Raw genomic sequence first — 18,849 nt, 5'->3', positions numbered from 1 at the left:
TTTTGCCCTTTGTTTAACTTACAAATCAGAAAACCAATATTAATTCCAGGTACTCAAATGGGACAGGAAGAACCTCAACACATTAAAGGTCTTTTGCTTTCATTTGACTAGTCAACACAGAGCTTATTTACTTTCTAATTGATAATTTGAAGCCCTCTTGTCTCTTTCCTAGAACATAGCCTGCTGTCCAGCAAGAAAGCCTTTACAATCTGCCACTTCCTCTGCTCCCAAGATGACTTGGGACAGGTCAGCCCTGTTTTTTAATAATACTTATAACATCACAATGACATATTATATCAGCCCTAGCTGAGGCCCACACTAAGTCTCAGGATCCAGGTGAAAAAGCCCTTGTTTCTGCAAAGATCAAGAGGACAAGGGTGTGTTCTAGGCCAGGACTAGGTCATGAAAAAAAGCACCTACAAAACCTTTTTAGTTTAACATGAATCAAGGTGAAATTAGCACATAAACATTGAGGCTATGGACCTGTGATTTATTCATGAAAAGGATCTTCTCCACTCTCTTCTACCCTAGCTCTTCACACTGCAGCCTAATAAATTTTTCCATCTCATGAATGACACTAAAGGATAGGAATTGGGGTGAGGAAGGATAACAAAGGAGACTTGGCCTCAGGATGTTGTTTGAAAAGGAAAGTCCCCAGGGCTACATAACAGCCAGACACAGAGATGGAGGCATTTGCTGTTAGGGGTAGTCCACTGTGCAACACTGTCCTTGTAAAGAAAAAAAGAAAGAAATATTTTCCCCGAAACTGCTTATCTAATCACACAGGAAGGATTGCAACTTGGTTCCATTTTCCACAAAAGAATAATTCTTTCAAAAATCAAACCTGGGTAGTAGCCAAGGCCTGGCCCGTGATCCCTTGTGGCTTGTATACTTTCCAAAGAAAGAACATTGTCAATTTAGAGATCAAAGCAACTGAGGTCCAGGAAAAGATTCACATATTCAACATGCTGAATCCTTGGTGGGGGTAAGAGAAATCTTGCCTTAAGAAAACATATCCAAGTGTTCCTTTAAGTTGTGCTTGTTAATTTTATACCCACTTGCCCTTTGTGTCTGTGTTCATGGAAGATAGCCCTGTTTTCTCCCAGGGTCCTCTTTTCCTGTCCCAGTGATGAAGCTAGAGATTGATGGAGAGAGTCACGGTAACATATTAGTTATAAGACCCTCTTCAAGATCACTTAGCTATGGTTTCTAAATTTAAGGAGTCTTTAGGAGTCAGATGAATGCTGAAAAATTGGGAAATGGTTGGGAAGGAGTGGTGGGTAGCACTAGGATCATAAAGGATAGTGGGACTTTGGTGAATTGCAGAGACAGCAAAAACTTGGAAACAAACAAAGCCCCAGGATGACCAAGCAGAATACAGCCACTGAACAAATCTGGCCCAGAGGGCTCCAATTTGCAAACTCTGATTCATCCTTTTCTATTACAGAGGACACTGAGGTCCCATTAGAGGAAGTGAATTTACCAAGGTCACACCATCAATTTGCAGGCAGACCTGGAATCCACACCTCCTGCTTCCCACTGACTACACTGAGAGAGCACTCGTAGTCCTGCCTCAGGCAAGGAAGACAATTCTCAAGCACCCCTTTGGGGCCATTCCATCTGCTACTCCAGTGAAACCTTTTTCCTGCGCATTGCTACTATTCACCAGCCTGATATTCCCATGCTGAGAAGTTTCAGTATGTGATGCCCTTGACATTTTCTAGCCGCACTGCCAGGCTCCTGGGTTCCCTGAAGAACAGCCTTTCCGCTCTCAGTGTGCCAAGTTCCTAGCTACACAATGCTATGCAGCTGGGAGCCAGATTTGTCCTCAGCTTTCTTCAACTTTGTGCCACTGCTCTCAAACTAGAAGTTTGGTATAAATAGTTAAGTGTTGAAAGAATTCCATATGCTCTCTATCCCAGTCAGAATTGGAGTTACTAAATCTCATTAGCTTCAAGAGCTGCTTTTGCAGGTCCCTTTAAGAGACATAGAAGGTGTGGGTCCACTGTCAACCACCCATTCTTTCCCTTCCAGCTTTTTGCTTTCCACTACTGTTTATAAAGGGGGCATAGCCAAGAGAGTAAGGTAGCAAAGTTCTCAAGCCCAGAATTTTCTTTGCTCTGAAATGTGGGAGCTGGTATTGCACGTGGTCTTGCACATGGAATAGAATATGAAAAGAAAGGCTATCTTGTTCCCAGACCTCTTATTTACCAGTCTGCCATTTACTGGAGGTATCCGCCAGTTGAGTTACTACATTGTGGTACTTTGGAGTAAAGTCATAGAAGATTCCTGCTTAAGTGCATTTCTGTAGAGGAGAACAATGTAAACTGTCATCGCTTTCTGATGTCTCAGCATTAGATTAATATATAAGACTTAGCAAATATAGAGATCCCGGGAATGGAACTCAGAATACATAAACTTTGATGGGGATGGAGAGAAGATTTGTAATGTTTCTCAATAAGGGTGACACTAACATTTTGGGCAATTTGTTGTATGGGTCTATCCTAAGTATTGCAGCACATTTAGCATCTCTAGCCAACACCCACTAAATGCCAGTAGTGACTCCCCATCCTAGCAGTCAAATCAATACCCTTTTCATTCTCAAGTGGCCCTGAAATGATGAAACATTTCTCCATATACACACACATCAGCATTTGAAAAGAATTTAATATGGTACCTGTAGAGGACAGACCATGTTAGAAAATCTGAGAAGCCTAAGACTACAAAGACACTGTGTCCTGGAAAGAAGTTGTTCAAATTATATATGTATTTGGGGATATGTGGGTGGCAAAAGATTTTTTCTACTATATTTTAGAAGAATGTTGTCTAAAAAACCACACTAAGCAGGATCAGTGTGTGTTCTATTCGTAGGCAAGTGAGGTCTCTGTGGTTTTACCCTAATACCCTGAGTGGAAGAAGAGACCATCTATGTGACCTCCCAAACTTCCATGCTAGCCTGACTGTACCGAGCCTAGAATTTTCAGGTGAGTTTCATTGCTAAGGGGCTATCTGAAGCTGTTCATATTTTCTTTGGAGGAGGTCTCTGAGAGGAGGACCATGCTAATGAATATCTTTTCCTCCAGGTTACAAGACTTGTAAGATACTTCTATAGTCTCCATTTCACCCAAACAACCTCTTGTAAGAGACAATAAAATGCAGCACCTGCTCCTGTGTACTAAGAAACACCAGGCCTCAGAGTCAATTGCTACTTTAATACAATAATTTTGGAAGGGGAGAAGAAGATGGGCATGTGGCGAAAGCTGGCACTGTCGTAATCAGGGCAGCAACAGAGCACCGAATCTCTTGGAAGAGGCTGAAGATTTCCAGACATCAACATGAGAATGTAAACTCAGGATGCTCCCAGTTTTGTCAAGGGCTTATGCTGGTCCAGATTGTTACCCTCCTATCCCACTCCTAAAGCTGGTGCCAGTCCTCTAGAGACGCCAAACAGTGAAGGGGTCTAGTAGTACACCAATAGGTGTTCTTACCTGAGAGGTCCAGCTACATCTTCCCCGAGCATCTCTTGCATGCGTCATTTTTAGACACTCACTGACTGTCTTTTCCTCCATACCCTCAGTATTGAGGCACGGGCTGTGCTGTGTTTGAGCAGAAATGGGTGGATCTGAGAGCCGAATGCTACATGGTATAATGTCACACCAACCCAGGAGTTGAATTGAATTACTCATTAGTCAGTCTGGCAACATCTTACTCCTATAAGTCATAGAATTGTCTAATAACATAGTAGTCTCTTTTCAGCATCCCCAAAATGTCCTGCCAGCAATACTACATTAACCAACAATGTGCTCTACAGAATTTCAAATGCATGAAAATGTTCAAAGAAGAAAGGGACTTACAATGGAAGCCAGGTACCATTTTGAAAAATACTATCTCAACCTAGGATTTGATAGCTCCTTGGCTAATCACTCTCTGTTCAAAGACTAGATGCAACAGAGGAGTCTGGGCTTTCCCTCTAGCTGTAGGGGCCTGACAGGCAGTGGAATTGTGAGCTAACCTTGAGCCAGAATGTCCCTGCTCTTTAGTTATACTAAGTATATTATGTTGGGCTGGATTGCCTAGTGCCCATTATTCAGTTCCTCTGGTATACCATGGAACATGGGTGGGATTAAGGTTTTGAAAAATCACTATTTAAGGAGTGGTGATTCTAATAATAGTAATTTATATTCACTGAGTGCCTACAGTGTGGAAGGCTTTCCAGGACTTCACAAGCATTGCCTTATTGAATTCTCTCATTGAAGCTAGCGGGTAGGTAAGTAGCCTGTTTTACAGATGGGAGAACTAAACCTCTGACAGGCCAAATGACATGTCATTCAGTCAGTAAGTTAGTGGCAGAGCAAAGAGTAGAACAGTCCTGTATCAGGAGTTTTCCACTGGGACTCCAAAATTATTCATCTGCGAAAGCAAAGAGAAGCACATGACTGGGGAGAGAAAGAAGGGATTCCAGTTCTCTAGAAGTAGAGACCTAAAGAGGGTTGTAATGAGGATCTGGCTAGGGCAAGCTGAAGCAAGACAGGAGAACAGGAGAAGGAGAAAATTTGTCTTGGCGGGGAGTCGTTGTCCTCAGGCCAAGAGAGGGCTCTTCTCTACCTTGCTTTCTCTTTGGCTAAGGCCCATGCATAGCGCAGGTTTCATACAGCTTTAAGATGAGGCAATATGTTCTCCCTGATTCGGAAGCTCAGTGCAGAGGACCTCATTTGATCTTGACACTCCAAAAGAGGAAATATCTGAAATTACTTGCCCCAACTGCACCTGGCATTCTAGAGGAGGCAAATGGCAACTAAATAAACAAACTACTCATTAACTTTTCTGTTAAGCTATTTTTAAGAGATGTCCTGACCTCAAGCCACCCTCCATTCAATCACCTATACCTTCTTCCTCCTGCATTTCCAGGCCAAGAAAAAGCTGGAGAAAGGATCCTTCAGTTCTGAAACTCCCTCCCAGCTTCTTACTAGCTACACAGTTCAACTGAGCTGTGACCATATAAATTCCCATGTCAGAAGAGACATGCAGAAGAATTTGTGCTTTTGAATTCAGACTAGGCTTGCTTGGCTTCCAAGTAGTCAAACATCTTGATTTGAGTTATCAAGTATAAACCATTTCAAAATAATTAGCAAAGCCTCCCAAGCCCCTACTGGAAAAATAGTCAAGAAATTGGATTTAAAAAAGAATAAAAGATTATATGTGATTGGTGCCATCTACATTCTAAGAGCAACCTGAAAAGGAAAGTGATAATTTCTTAGTTGACTCCAACATGCAAAGCCTTAGGACAGGACATTTTGGGTGATGGAATCAGTAGAATTACTGTTGTCATTGCTTCTGGCATTACTGTTGCTGATGAATCATAATGGTGTTTACAAGGGAGAAAACTTATAGGACTTAGTTTTTTTTGTTTTGGTACCGGGGATCGAACTCAGGACCTTGTGCATGTGAGGCAGGCAGCGGAACCACTGACCTAAATCCCCAGCCCGTAGGACTTAATTTTTTTCAAGTTTTTTCACATTTATGTCAATTGAGTCCTCATGAGTGTTATTGATCTACCATATTTTTTAGAGAGGCATTGAGTGATTCAAATATTTTTCCAAGGTAATGAGTAGTGACCAAAATTGTTTAACTTTAATTAGAGGGTTGCAATGATGAGATCTCCCCCTGAACAGTGTTTCCTTTCAAGCAAATGTTCAGGATCTCTGAAAAAGAGAGGACTCGGCACCTGAAATTGGCTGAAACAACACTGGATAAGATGTGGTTCTTCCAAGCTACTGCCCACCTCATCCCCCACCTCTGCCCTTAGGCCTACCCCAGCCCACAACTTGCTCTCCCTATATTTTTCTCCTAGCCAACCCCTTCCTTACCTTTAAGGCCCAACTCAACAGCATCCAACTATTCCAAACCATGTGGAGTGGACTCTTCTTTAAACTCCATTTTGAGTCATGCATCTTTATGAGAACTTGATGAAAGCTTTCCCCTTGTCTTGAAAGGGATATGTGTAGGCATGCATGGCATACATGCTCACATAAGCGCATGTGCACATACACACACACACACACACAAACACACCCCACTGAGTACACAATTTTAATCTTCAGGATAATTTAAAGAAGGAATTTTCTTCAAGGCCAGATAAAGAAAATCTGTGAATGGGCAGCTTGTCTATGGATCATTATCCCCAGGTGAGATTCACCCACTTTTGTGTGGCATCTTCTTCCCCTAGATGCTTTGCCTACTCACCCTATCTTCTAGCCTCATGCTACTGTTGGTTACCCAGGATTCATCACTACCATGGCTTCTTTTTACCCATCCGATCAGTCTCCTTCCATAAGGACTCAGACTGAAACATTGAGCTACCTCACTTGACAGGCAGATGCCAGATATTAAGTTAGGCAGAGAGCTGCTGATCTATCTATTAGGACTTCTATTTGAACCAGAATCTTCTGGAAATAAAAGGGAGATGTTTGAGGGGAAAGCTCTTTCAAAACTACTGTTCATTTCACATATGAAAAGGTCTACTTCTATCTACTCTAGAATGCATGATACACACAGTGTTGACCTACATAAAATTGAGATAACAATATCAATATATATGAAGAGAACACAAAGGCCAAGTCACCTATATGGTGGTATTTCATAAACATCTATTTTCAAACTCTTCATATCTCAGGTTTTGTCACTGTTGTCACTGGTATATCATTCCTTCATACACTTACCACCAAAATTTTCAGTCAGAGCTACCAAAGGGGAAGAGTTTAAGAAGAGAATCCTTACAGAAATTGGCTCCACCTCCTGTTTATGGAGAAAAGACCACTGGATGGAAAGCTGGTTCCGGGAGGCCACAGTGGTGGTGAACATGCAGACGAGAGTGACATCAGACCCAACAGTCACATTCACGAAACTATCTGGGATGGTCACTTGCACAACACTAACTTGACCTGAAAAGATAATAATCAGAAAAACAATAGTACACACTTAAATTCTGACGACAATCATTTTTTATTTCTTTTGATCACAAAACATTTTTAAAGACATCTTATTAAGTGAATCCAAGCTGTGGAGATGAAGGCAGAATGAACCATACAGAAAAACTAAGCAAGCAATGTGGTCACAGAGAGGAAAATTTCTTAACAAGTTAAAATGTGAAGACATTCGAATCCTAGATGATGATGAGGTCATAGCAATGAATTGGGAATTCCTTCTGTGTAAGGGTTGCCTTACACAGAGGTTCTTAGAGTCCTGTTTGGGCATCTAAAATAATCCATAAATTTGGAGAAAAATCACCCCACTTTGCCCAGGATCAAGAGGGTTTCCAAAATATGGGACATTAAGTTTTAAAACCAAGTAAGTCTCAGGCAAAGCATATTGGTTTTTCTAGGGCTTTCAAGGATAAAATCTAGGAAAATCTCAGGTAAATAGTGACGAGTTGGTCATCCTGTCTCTAAGAACACTTGGAGGCAGGGTGAACTATAAAACAAAGTAGTAATACTAAGATTTTGTTCTATTTCATTTTCATCCTCTCATTTGTATACAGGAAAGTTTTGCAAATTCTGCATAACAGGTAATTAAGTTATTGCCTTGGCAGCTAATGCAATGTGTGCTTGTACGTTTCTCTTCTTTTTTAGTTTTAATTTCAAATGCAAATAACTCACACAAAGAAATCTTTTTGAGGTTGTCAATAACTGTTTTTGTAATGCTGAGGATTGAATCCAAGACCTCGCATATGGTAGCCAAGAGTTCTGCTACTGAGCTACACTCCCCACCTCATCTCAATATTTTTTAATTAAAATCTTTATTGAAGTAATTATAGAACCACGTGAAGTTCTAAGAAATATGCAATCCACTGTTCTTACTCATGTTTCACCTGCTGTATTTGTAGAAATATGTATTATGGTTTATATCTAGATGGCCCCCCAAAAAACCTCACGCACTCATAGGTGCAGCTTTTGGGAAGCGATTGGGTCATGGGTGCCTGATATTCATCAGTGATTGACCAGTTCATAGCTAAATGTAATATTGGGAGGAGAAGTCTTTGTTGAAGGAGGTGGGTCACAGGGGCCATGGTCTGACAGTTTCTATCTCCCTCTTTCCCCCTTGATCATTCTCTGCTTCCTGCCACCATATCATGAGCTGTTTCTTCTTTGCCATGACTCTCTGCTATACTGAGGCAGGAGATTAGGACATGGCAGGCCAGCTGGAAAATCAGACATGACCTGTCAATCACAGGAGAGTTGTCAAATCATGGTCAGGATAGGTGTGCAGAGCAGCTGTGGAGCCCTAGGTGAGACAACCCAAATCTGATGTCAGAAGGCGATACAAAAGACTGTGGCCGCTGGCTTCATTCCCACTGTTTTTGCAGTGGCCTGCCTTGCATGCAGGGCATATTTTCTCTTCTGAAGATTTCTTCCTCTTGAGCACTCCTTTCTTATTCCTTTTTAACTCCTTTTTCTTCTTCTTTTAGCTTAAATAAATGTTGAATTTTTATGTCCACTGGTTGTCTTGTACAATTCTCTGAATTCAAGCAAGAGCCTGAAAAGAACCACTGGCCACCTCATCATACAATACTACCCTGCCTTGGAGCCAACTGACTATGGACAGAAACCTCCACAATGTGACCCAAAATAAACCATTACTTTTTAGAGTTGTGGGCATCACATATTATGTCTCAGCCACAAGAAAAGTAACTAAGACAATATGTATGTGTGCATTTAACTTTATTCAATTTTATTACTGATGTAGGTTTGTTTACCCAGTACCAAAGTCAAGATATTAAGCATTTCCATCAACACAAATATCCATGTTCTCCTTTTATAATCACACCCACCTCTATCCTAAACTCTATCTTTGCTCCTAACCATTCACAACTACAAATCTGTTTTCTATTTCTAAAATTTTGTCATTTTGTAAATGTTATATAAATGGAATCCTAGTAAACTTTTGGCACCGTCTCTTTTAACTCAGCATAATTACTTAAAAATCCACTCAGGTTGTATCAGTGGATTTTTTGTTGCTTATTAGTACTTGTTGTGAAATGTGCACCATAGTTTAATCATTCATATATTGAAGGACATCAGAAATGTTTCCAGATTTTGTCTATTGAATAAAAATTCAATGAATGTTCATGTACAGATGTTTTTGTGTGAACTTAAATTTTCACTTCTCTGTAGCAAAGCTAACAGTACTTTTGTTGGGTAATATGGTAGTTGCATGCTTAGTTTATATATATAAATATAAAGTCACTGATTTCCAGAGTGGCTATATCATTATACATTCCCATTAATAATGTATAAGTGATTTTGTTTCTTTATATACTCACCAGCATTTGGCATCATCACTCTGCTCTATTTTAGCCATTCTGTCTGATAGGTATTTATATAGAAATATATTGTTGTATTTCTATTTGCATATCCTTAATGGCTAATTATGCTAAACATATTCTCATATGATTATTTGCCACTTGTACATCTTCTTCAATGAAATATTTGTTCATATCTTTGCCCATTTTCTAACTAGATTGTTTAATATTTTATGCTTAAGTTTTGAGAGTGCTCTATATAACGTAGATGCTAGTCTTGTTTGGTAAAGAGTTTTATTTCTTCCTTTCCAATATGTACGAGTTTTATTTCTTTTTATTGCTTAATTTCAATGGCTATAACTTCTAGTATTTTGTTAAATAATACAAATGGAATTCAGTATTTCACTATAAAGTACAGTACAGTGTTAGCTGTAGGTAACTTGCAGACGTTCTTTTATCAACTTGAAGTAATTCTCCTCTGTAGTGGATTGAAATGTGTCTTTCAAAAAGATCAGTATCTGTGAGCTTTACCTTATTTGGACACAGGATCCTTGTGCATATAATTAAGGATATTAAAATAAGATTATCATAGATTTGGGTTGGGCCTTACTGTTGTCTTTATAAGAAAAGGGAAAAGAATATTTGATACACAGACTCCTAGAAGGAAAGGCCATGTGAAGATGGAAGCAGAGGCTGGAGTGATACATGTACAAGTCATGGAATACTGAGAGTTGACAGCAGCCATGCAGGAGAGAAGGGTGGCATGGATTTTTCTTTCAGAGCCTTAAGAAGTAACCAGCCTGGCTAACAATTTGATTTAGGATTTCTGGCCTCTAGAACTGTGAGATTATATTTTTTTCTTGTTTTAAGCCACCTAGTTTGTGGCAGTTTGTTACAGTACCTCTGGGAAGTTAATACACCATTTATTCCCAACTCACTGAGAGTTTTACAGTGAATGGATATTGGATTTGGTCAAATGCTTTTTTCTGCACTGAGTATGGTAATATTCTTTCTTTAGCCTGTTTATATGGTGGGTTGCATTGAATAATTTTTAAATGTTGAACCAAACTTGTATAACTGAAGTAAAATCGTACTTGGTCATGATGTAAATTTCTTTACGCATTGTTTGATAAAATTTGCAGTAAATTGTTGGCTTTTTAAATCTAAACTCATGAGACATATCGGTCTGTAGTTTTCTAATTTTGTATTATTTTTGTCTGGTTTTAGTGTCAGAGTAATACCAGCCTCATAAAATAAGTTGAATGTGTTCTCTCTTCAATTTAGGGGGAAAGAAAATGTGTAAAATTGATGTTAATTATTCTTTAAATGTTTGCAGAATTATGCACTGAAAGTACGTAGGCCTGAAGATTTCCTTTATAGGGGCTTTTAAAATTATGAATCCAATTTCTTTAATGGTTACAGAAATATTTAAAATATCTTTTTCTTATCTATTTCTTCTTAGTAGTTGTTTGTTGAGGAATTAGCCCATTTCTTCTAAATTTTCAGACATATGAATGAAACATGGTTCATAGTATTCCCTCTCTCCTTCACTGTTTTCTGTGTTTGTTTGTTTGTAGTGCTGGGGATTGAAACCAGAGCCTTTGCACTGAGTTACATACCTACAACTTTTTTTCATTTTTTATATTGAGACAGGGTTTCATTAAATAGTTAAATTGACCCAGGCTGAGCTTGAACTGTGACCCTCCTGGCTCAGCCTCCCACAATGCTGGGATTACAGGCATGTGCCACTATACCTGGTTGTATTCCCTTATACTGTATTTTTAATGATCACAAGATTGTATGGTATCACATATTTCATCTCTCATATTGGTGATCTGTGTGCTAGGTCAATTTTTATCAGTTTTGCTAGGGGATAGTCAATTTTATTGATTTTTCTTAAAAATGTGGTTTTCATTTTATTGATTCTTTTGATAGTTTTCCCTTGTAAATTCCACTGATTTCAGCACTTCATTAGTTCCTTCCTTTGGCTTGCTCTGTGTTTATTTTGGTTTGCTTTTTCTAGATCCTTGATATAGAAACTTAAATTATTGACTTGAGACCCCTTTTCATTTTTAATATAAGCATTCAATGTAAATTTCTCAGTATAGCTTTAACTGTGTGTATTTTTTTCAGTATTTGTATTTTCATCTTCATAGTTTTTTTAATCTTATTGTTTATTGGTACTCTTTAATTATACAGTACAGTTACATTCATCATTGTGATCTTGTACCATTATATGACAGATCTTGGTTCTCATTTTTCCCCATGCCCCTGGCCTCCCTTCACTCCCTCTACCCTCCCCTATTTAGAAAGACTTTGTTTCTGCTTTTCCTTTTTTCACATTTTTTCTTTTCCCTTATTTACTTTCCCCTACCCTTCTCACTTCCTCTACTTCCTTAGCCCTTTTCTTCCTATTTTTCATTATCAGTTATACCATTTGAATCTTATTTACACTCTTAGTTTTTCACAGCAGAGAAACTATTCAGTATTTACACCTGTGTCTTATATATTTCACTTGAGAGTATGGCCTCAATATGTATCCATTTTCCTATGAATGACTCTAGTTTCTCATTCTTTATAGCTGAGTAGTATTCCATTTTATAGCAAAACCACATTTTCTTTATCCAGTCTCCAACTGATAGGCAATTGGGCTGTTTCCAAGTTTTAGCTATTGCAAACTGTGCCGCTATAAACATGGGTGCGTCTGTATCACTGTGATGATTCTTTTAATTCTTTTGGAAAGATACCCAGCAGAGGGATGGCTGGGTCAAATGGAACCTCTAGTCCCAACTCTTTGAGGTATCTCCATATTGATTTCCATGGTGATTGTACCAGTCTGCACTCCCACCAACAATGGAGAAGGGTTCCTTTCTCCCCACAACCCCACCAACATTTGTTATTGGTTGATTTCTTGATAGCAGCCATTCTTTGTGGGGTGAGGTGGAATCTTAGTGTTGTTTTCATCTGCATTTCTTGAATGACCAGTGATGTTGAACAGTTTTTCATGTATTTATTTGGTGTTCTTACTTCTTTGTCTGAGAAATGTCTGTTCTTTTCAGATGCCCATTTTGGTATTTTCATGCAGTTTAATGCATATTTTTAAACATTGACTTTGGGACTTCCTTTGTTGACCCATAGATTATTTAGATGTTGTGTAATTTCCATGTGTTTAGAGACTTTTTTCTTCTCTCTTCTCTCCTCTCCTCTTTGCCCCTTCCTCTCCTTTCCACCTTCTTCTTTTTGTCTTTCTTTGCCGTACTGGAGATCAAACTCAGGGCCGCCTGCATGCTCTACCACCTGGTTACACTTTCATCTCTCTATTAGTAATTTCTAGTTTCATTCTATTGTGGTCAGAGAAATACTTTGTATGATTTAAATTTTTTAATATGTTTAAGTTTGTGTTATGGCCATGCACATGGTGTCTCTTGGTGAATGTTCTATATAGCTACTTCAGATAAAAAGTTCATTATCCCACTGTTGGGTATCATGTTCTATATAAAGAGATATAACCTAAAACACTAAATAAATCAAAACAGATCCTACTGGTCCATCGCTGTTATTTTTTTCCTACATTTTCCATATCTTTGCTCATGTTCTACCCAGTAGATTTATCAGTTTCTGACAAAGTGTATTAAAATTCCCAACTGTATTTGTGGACTTGATTTTTCTTTCTCATTTCAGCTCTGTCCGTTTTTGCTCATGTATATTGAGATTCTGTTTTTGTGTGGAGACATTAAGAATCATTATGTTCTACTGCTGTAGTGATTCTATATCTTGAGGAAATGTTGCTCTGTCTCTGGTGGTTTTCTTTGCTCTGAAGTCTACTTAGTCAGATATTGATATAGATATTCCAGGGGTTTATTACATTAATTAGATTTTTTATTTTAATTTATCTGGAAGCCAAAATATTTTTTTTATTTTATTGGTAAATTTCAAGTATACATAATGATAATATTCATCATAAGGAATTTGTACCTGTGCATGATATATTTTGCTTCTTTTTTCCCATTCCCCTTCCCCTCTTCAACCTCTCTTCCCTTCTCTTATCTACAAAAACTTTGTTTCCATTTTTTCGCTTCCTATTCTTTTTTTTTCTTGCCCCATCTCTGGTAGTGTTCTTTGCTCTGGTTTATCTCATCAGATATCGATAAAGATATTCCAGGTTTTATTTTGTTTTGGTACTGGGGATCATACTTGGGAGCTTGCACTTGCAAGGCAGACCCACTGAGCTAAATCCTTGGCCCAAGATATTCCAGGTTTTGAAAAGTTAATTTTACTACTATACCTTCCGTCTTTTGCGGGGGGGTTGAAACAGGGTCTCAGGCTGATCTTCAACTTAATACGTATCTCAGGCTGCTCACAAACTCATGGTGCTCCCCCCTTCCTCCGCCTTCTGAGTGCTGAGATTACAAGTGTGTGCCAGGATGCCCAGCTTCATTTCTGTCCTTTTAATTTTAATCTGCCCATATCATTAAGTTTAATGTGAATTTCTTTTGAACTTCAAATAATTGGATTTAAATGCAATTAAGTTTAATGTATTATTGATACTTTAGCTCTTAAGCATGCCATTTTATTATTTGCTTTTATTTCTTCCTTTGGTTCTCATTCCCCTGTTCATCTTTTCTTGCCTCTCTGTAAGTTACTTAAAAATTTCTTTCTGATTCTTTCTTTATTCATTCACAGTGTTACAGAATACATCTTTATATAATTTCCATGGTGGTTGTTCTGGGTATTACAGTATATGTCTGTGAGTTGTAAGAGTCTACTAATATCATTTTGAATAAAGTCTCAATTCCATTTAGGCTTAATTACCTTCTCCACTTTAGAATATTATTCCCTTGAGAATAAGATAATACAGATTTTGTTTCAATTGTTGTATGTGGTTTAAAAAACTTATGTCTTTTATATACTCATATTTTTGTTCTTTCTGTTGTTCCTTTTGCTTTCCTGATGCATCAATATTCTTTCTTCTCACTCTGTGTTTAAAAAAAATTCTCTAACCTTTCTTTAGGTGTACACCTGCTAGTAATTTGTTTTTCTTTGAGAATCACATTATTTCCCTTTTATTCCTGATGGATAGTTTCACCAAATATAGTTTCTACCATCAACCCTATTCTGCTACTGAATTCTACTACTGATTTTTCATTTCTATAATTTCCATTTGGGTTTTTATGGGAACAAATAACACAATTTTATTCAAAAATAGAAGAGAAAGCCAGGTGTGGTGGTGCACACCTGTAATCTCAGCACTTGGGAGGCTGAGGCAGGAGGATCACTGAAAGCTCAAGAATAGCCTATGCTATATAGTGAGTTCAAAGCCAACTTAAAGTACGTGGCAAGACACTACTTCAAGAAAAAAAAAAGGGAAAAAGGAAACAGCATGAATTTAAATCTATCTTCAGAGAAATAGTACACAATTACTATAGATGGATCTTGCTTGAATTACTATTTTCATTGAAATTTTATGTTATTAATAGTACTTGTACATATTTATGGGTTACGTGTAATGTTTTGATATATAATAGAATTAAATCAAGCTAATTAACTTATCCATCACCTCACATTTTTGCCATTTTTGGGTAGTGTGAATCTTTAACATTTGTTCTTTTAGTAATTTTGAAGTATACAGTACCCTGCTATGATCTATGTTCATATTGCTATATAATGGATTATATTTATTTGCTCATTAGTTTCCCCTGTCTAACTGGAAATTTGTACCTTTTGATCAACTTGTTCCCATTCCCCACCCATCATGCACCACACCTAGGGACCATGACTCTACTCTCTACTGCTTTGAGTTTGACCCTTTTAGATCTACACATGAGTGAGAACATGCAATATTTTCCCTTCTGTGTCTAGTTCATTTCCCTTAGCATAATTTCTTCTAGGTTCATCCATATTGTATGACAGAATTTTCTCCTTTTTATATTTTTATACTTTTTCTTCTGTGCTATTTTCTGTTTTTCATTTGTTTAGAAAGAATTTTTTATTGTCGAAGTATTTTATGGTGGCTACTTTGAAATCCTTTTCAAATAATTATAATATATAATTCACCTCAATGTCGGCATTAGTTGATTGTCTTTGTTTACTCAAGTTTTAATTTTCTTGGTTCCTGGTGTGGCAGATTATTTTTTGTTTCTTTGATTGTTTGTTTGAGACAGGGACTCAAGTAGTTTAAACTGGCCTTGAACTCACTATGTTGCCCAGTTTGGCTTTGAACTTGTGGTGATCCTCCTGCCTCAGCCTCCTAAATTCTGGGATTATAGGCATGTGCCACCACACTTGGTTCCTGACAGATGATTTTTGATTGAACAATGTATGTTATTTTAAGATACTCCTATTTAAATCTTTTATTTTAGCATACAGTAATGTCTCACACACAGGTCTGGGCCTATTTTTGTGAGCTGTGGTTCTAATGGTATTTTAATTTTCAAGGTCTTTGCAGTGCTATTCTGGCCTATTTGGTTTAGCTGATATGGCTAGAGCTTCCATTTGTCCCTGATTGTGTTGCCTGAAAGAACAAAAACCTTTCCCTAGGTCAGGTTGCCAAATATTTCTCAATGGATAGTATTCTTATTTGTGTCCCTGTTGCCCTGGTGTCACGGTGAAGGCAGAAGAGACATAGACCTGAAGAGTCTTGAGTTGGCCATTTGCCATGGCCTTTGCCCTGAATCTCAGGCCCAGCTGAGAAGAAGAATGCTTGCCATGCCAATTACTGTTGGTAGGCCTTGTAATTACTCCCCCTTGCCAGTGGTATTCGGCTTACCAGATGTTTTAGAGATTGAATTTGATCTGGAGAAGGAATCAACTTACCTGGACTGCTTTCTGTTGTCAGTTTGGGGCCCTTTCTTCTTCTTTTTTTAAAATAAATTTTATTTTATCCCATCCCCCTCTCAAGCCTCCTCTGCTCCCTATGTACAGAAGCTTTGTTTCCATTTTTTCCTTCTATTTTCACTTTTTTTCTTGGGACCTTTTCGTCTTTTTAGTGGGAGATTTTCCCTGCCTCTGTTTTTTCCCAGCATCCCAAACCAGAATGCTCTCTTCTTATAGCTTTCACAGTTCTTCCTTGGTTGTATCTTGCATTATTTCCAGGATTTATATTTGTGCTTGGCAGGGAGAAGGAAGAAGAAACAAATCTATCTATGCCATATTGTCCAGACCAGAAATATATTTCAGTGCTCACTTCAGCAGCACATACACTAAAACAGAAACATCTTTCAATTTTAAGAATATATAATGGTCCAAGACCACAAATTTTGAGAATTGTTGACTTTACAAAAGTGATGAGCTGTCTATGTAATTTGGAAGAATACCAAAGAGCTTTCTACCAAAAAAAAGTTCAGCCTTCCACTACTGAAATTCCAAGTACCATAAAAGTACAATTCTGAAATGCTGTGAAAGGTGACAATACTTTAGGTAATATCAAGAGGCACTAGTTCATTGAACTGGTTACTATCCATTGCAAATCCAGAGAGTATAAAATTCTTTAAGACTGGGCATAGTTACACGGACCTGTTATTCCAGTGCTTGGGAGGTTGAAGCAGGAGGATCACTGTGAGTTCGTGATCAGCTTGAGCTGCATAGTGAGCTCAAGGCCAGCCTGACCTACATAGCAAGAACTTATCTCAAAAACATTTTTAAAAATTATTCAGGATAGGATATAGGAATGACAGATTAGTGCTGCAAAAGGTCAAGAGATGCTGTCTACATTCATAACAAGGAGGCTGGAGTGAGAGCTTTATCTGCCCGTGGGGTTATGGAAGGGAGTGAGATAAGGTTATAGGGATCATGAGAGGTTCAGAAAAAATAGTATACCAAAATAAGTTATCATCTTCCTTTCCAGTTTTGAAACCCAAATACTTCTTTATTTCTTCCTTTTTTAATAACAGCAGTCAGAGAAAAGAACTTAGGGGACCAACAAACATTTAATTTTTTTTTAAAAAGCAAAGCATTATACTGATTATGCCTTGTTTCCTAGATTCAATAACTGTATTCTCTGTTACAGCCAGACCTACCGTGATGGAAGCTGTTTACACGGCACTCAGTGAATTGATGACTTAAGAAAAGTGCTTTATAGAGGAGACAAAGGCACAGCATCTTCTAATTTCATACAGGTTCTTTCTTGCAACATTCTTCTCCCCATGCCTTCCTGGTTCCCATAATACCTTCCTCGAAAAGGAAACCGACCTTTAGAAAGTAACTATTCTTTCCAACAAGAACTTTATTGGAATAAAGCTTGTTCCCTCCGTTGGAAGAAGATCCCCTGTGCACTCAAAGAGCCCATTTTCCTTCTCCTGGAAGTTAGTTTCATCTGGTTGTACTTAAATGATGACTTACATTCGTCTTTAAAATGTCCAAAACAAAAGGGATAGAACTAGGGATTTGGTAGTCACTAAAGTTCCCAGAATCATTTCCCTAAAAACAGAAATTTTGGAGATCTATTTGGCTATCATTTTTTCTCTCCAGTTTGAGTTCCAATATCTGTTATGAGATTGACTGATAGTGGGAATTTATGAATAGGTAAGGCAGAAAAACAACACAACACAGACAAAAATGCCAAACCTGAATGGCCACAGCAAAAATGCTGGAAGGTAGAATAAGCAGTTTTCATACAATGCAATCCATGGAAGAGGACATAAGTTCTACCAACATGTATCTGTTGAACATTAGTAAAACAATGATGAACTGGTGTGAATAAACTATAATAGTACATAAGATCCTAATGAGATAATTGACAATGCGAAATAGGAAGAAAGGGGCTAAAGGTGTAGGGGGAAAGTGGGAAGGGTAAGGGAAAGGTAATATGGGAAAGGAAAAAAATAGGACAAAATGAAAAAATGGAAATAAAATGTTTGTAAATGGGGAGGGGTGGAGGGGGTGAAGAGACGGCAGGGACAAGGGGAAAAAATGAGAACCAAGACCTTTCATGTAAATGTACAAGATCCCAGTGATGAATGTAACTGTACTGTATACCTAAAATGTACCAATAAACTCAATGAGGAAAAAAAATTTTTTTAAAAACAATGATGAACAAGACAGACACAATCTCACATAGTCATGTGTAGCACAGACAAGGATGAAGACTGAACATCAAGGAATTAAGAGCTATAAATCTAATTAAAATATTTCCAATATTTTAAAATAGGAGACATATAAACCTGTAGTTAATTTGAGATCTATAGAAGCTCAGCAACATCAAACTGGAGTCCTTCAGTTTGACAGGTAGGTGTGGTCCTGCTGAGCTACAACCTCGGCCTCAGAATATATGTATATATTTTTTTCTTTTTTTTTTTTGTACTAGGGATTGAACACAGATCCTTGCACTTGTGAGGCAGGCAACAGAACCACTGAGCTAAATCCTCAACCCTCTGAGACAATATATTTTTAAGGATACAACACACTGCCATGTAAATAGGTAAGAATGGGCAAGGCAAAACCACTGGGTCATTTTTTTTAATTGAGTTTGTTGGTACATTTTAGGTATACAATACAGTTACATTCATCATTGGGATCTTGTACCTTTACATGACAGGTCTTGGTTCTCATTTTTT

General features: G+C 37.9%; 1 protein-coding gene across 2 annotated transcripts in view; it reads right to left on the bottom strand.

The window, feature by feature from the left end:
- Window positions 1–18,849, bottom strand: part of Vsig1 (V-set and immunoglobulin domain containing 1) — a 37,055-nt gene that overhangs the window by 12,293 nt on the left and 5,913 nt on the right. The window contains exons 2-3 of one of the 2 annotated variants that reach the window (XM_010603048.1): window positions 6,778–6,941; window positions 3,489–3,596 (exon numbers count right to left, since the gene is read on the bottom strand). In XM_010603048.1, the coding sequence (XP_010601350.1) occupies window positions 3,489–3,596; window positions 6,778–6,941 (272 nt within the window). The remainder of the gene's footprint in view (window positions 1–3,488; window positions 3,597–6,777; window positions 6,942–18,849) is intronic. The other variant, XM_010603047.2, reaches the window with a different exon arrangement.

The sequence above is a fragment of the Fukomys damarensis genome, unplaced genomic scaffold, assembly GCF_012274545.1.
Source record: "Fukomys damarensis isolate Sample0158 unplaced genomic scaffold, DMR_v1.0_HiC HiC_scaffold_39, whole genome shotgun sequence".
NCBI lineage: Eukaryota > Metazoa > Chordata > Mammalia > Rodentia > Bathyergidae > Fukomys > Fukomys damarensis.
This window is presented reverse-complemented; position numbering and strand designations above follow the sequence as displayed.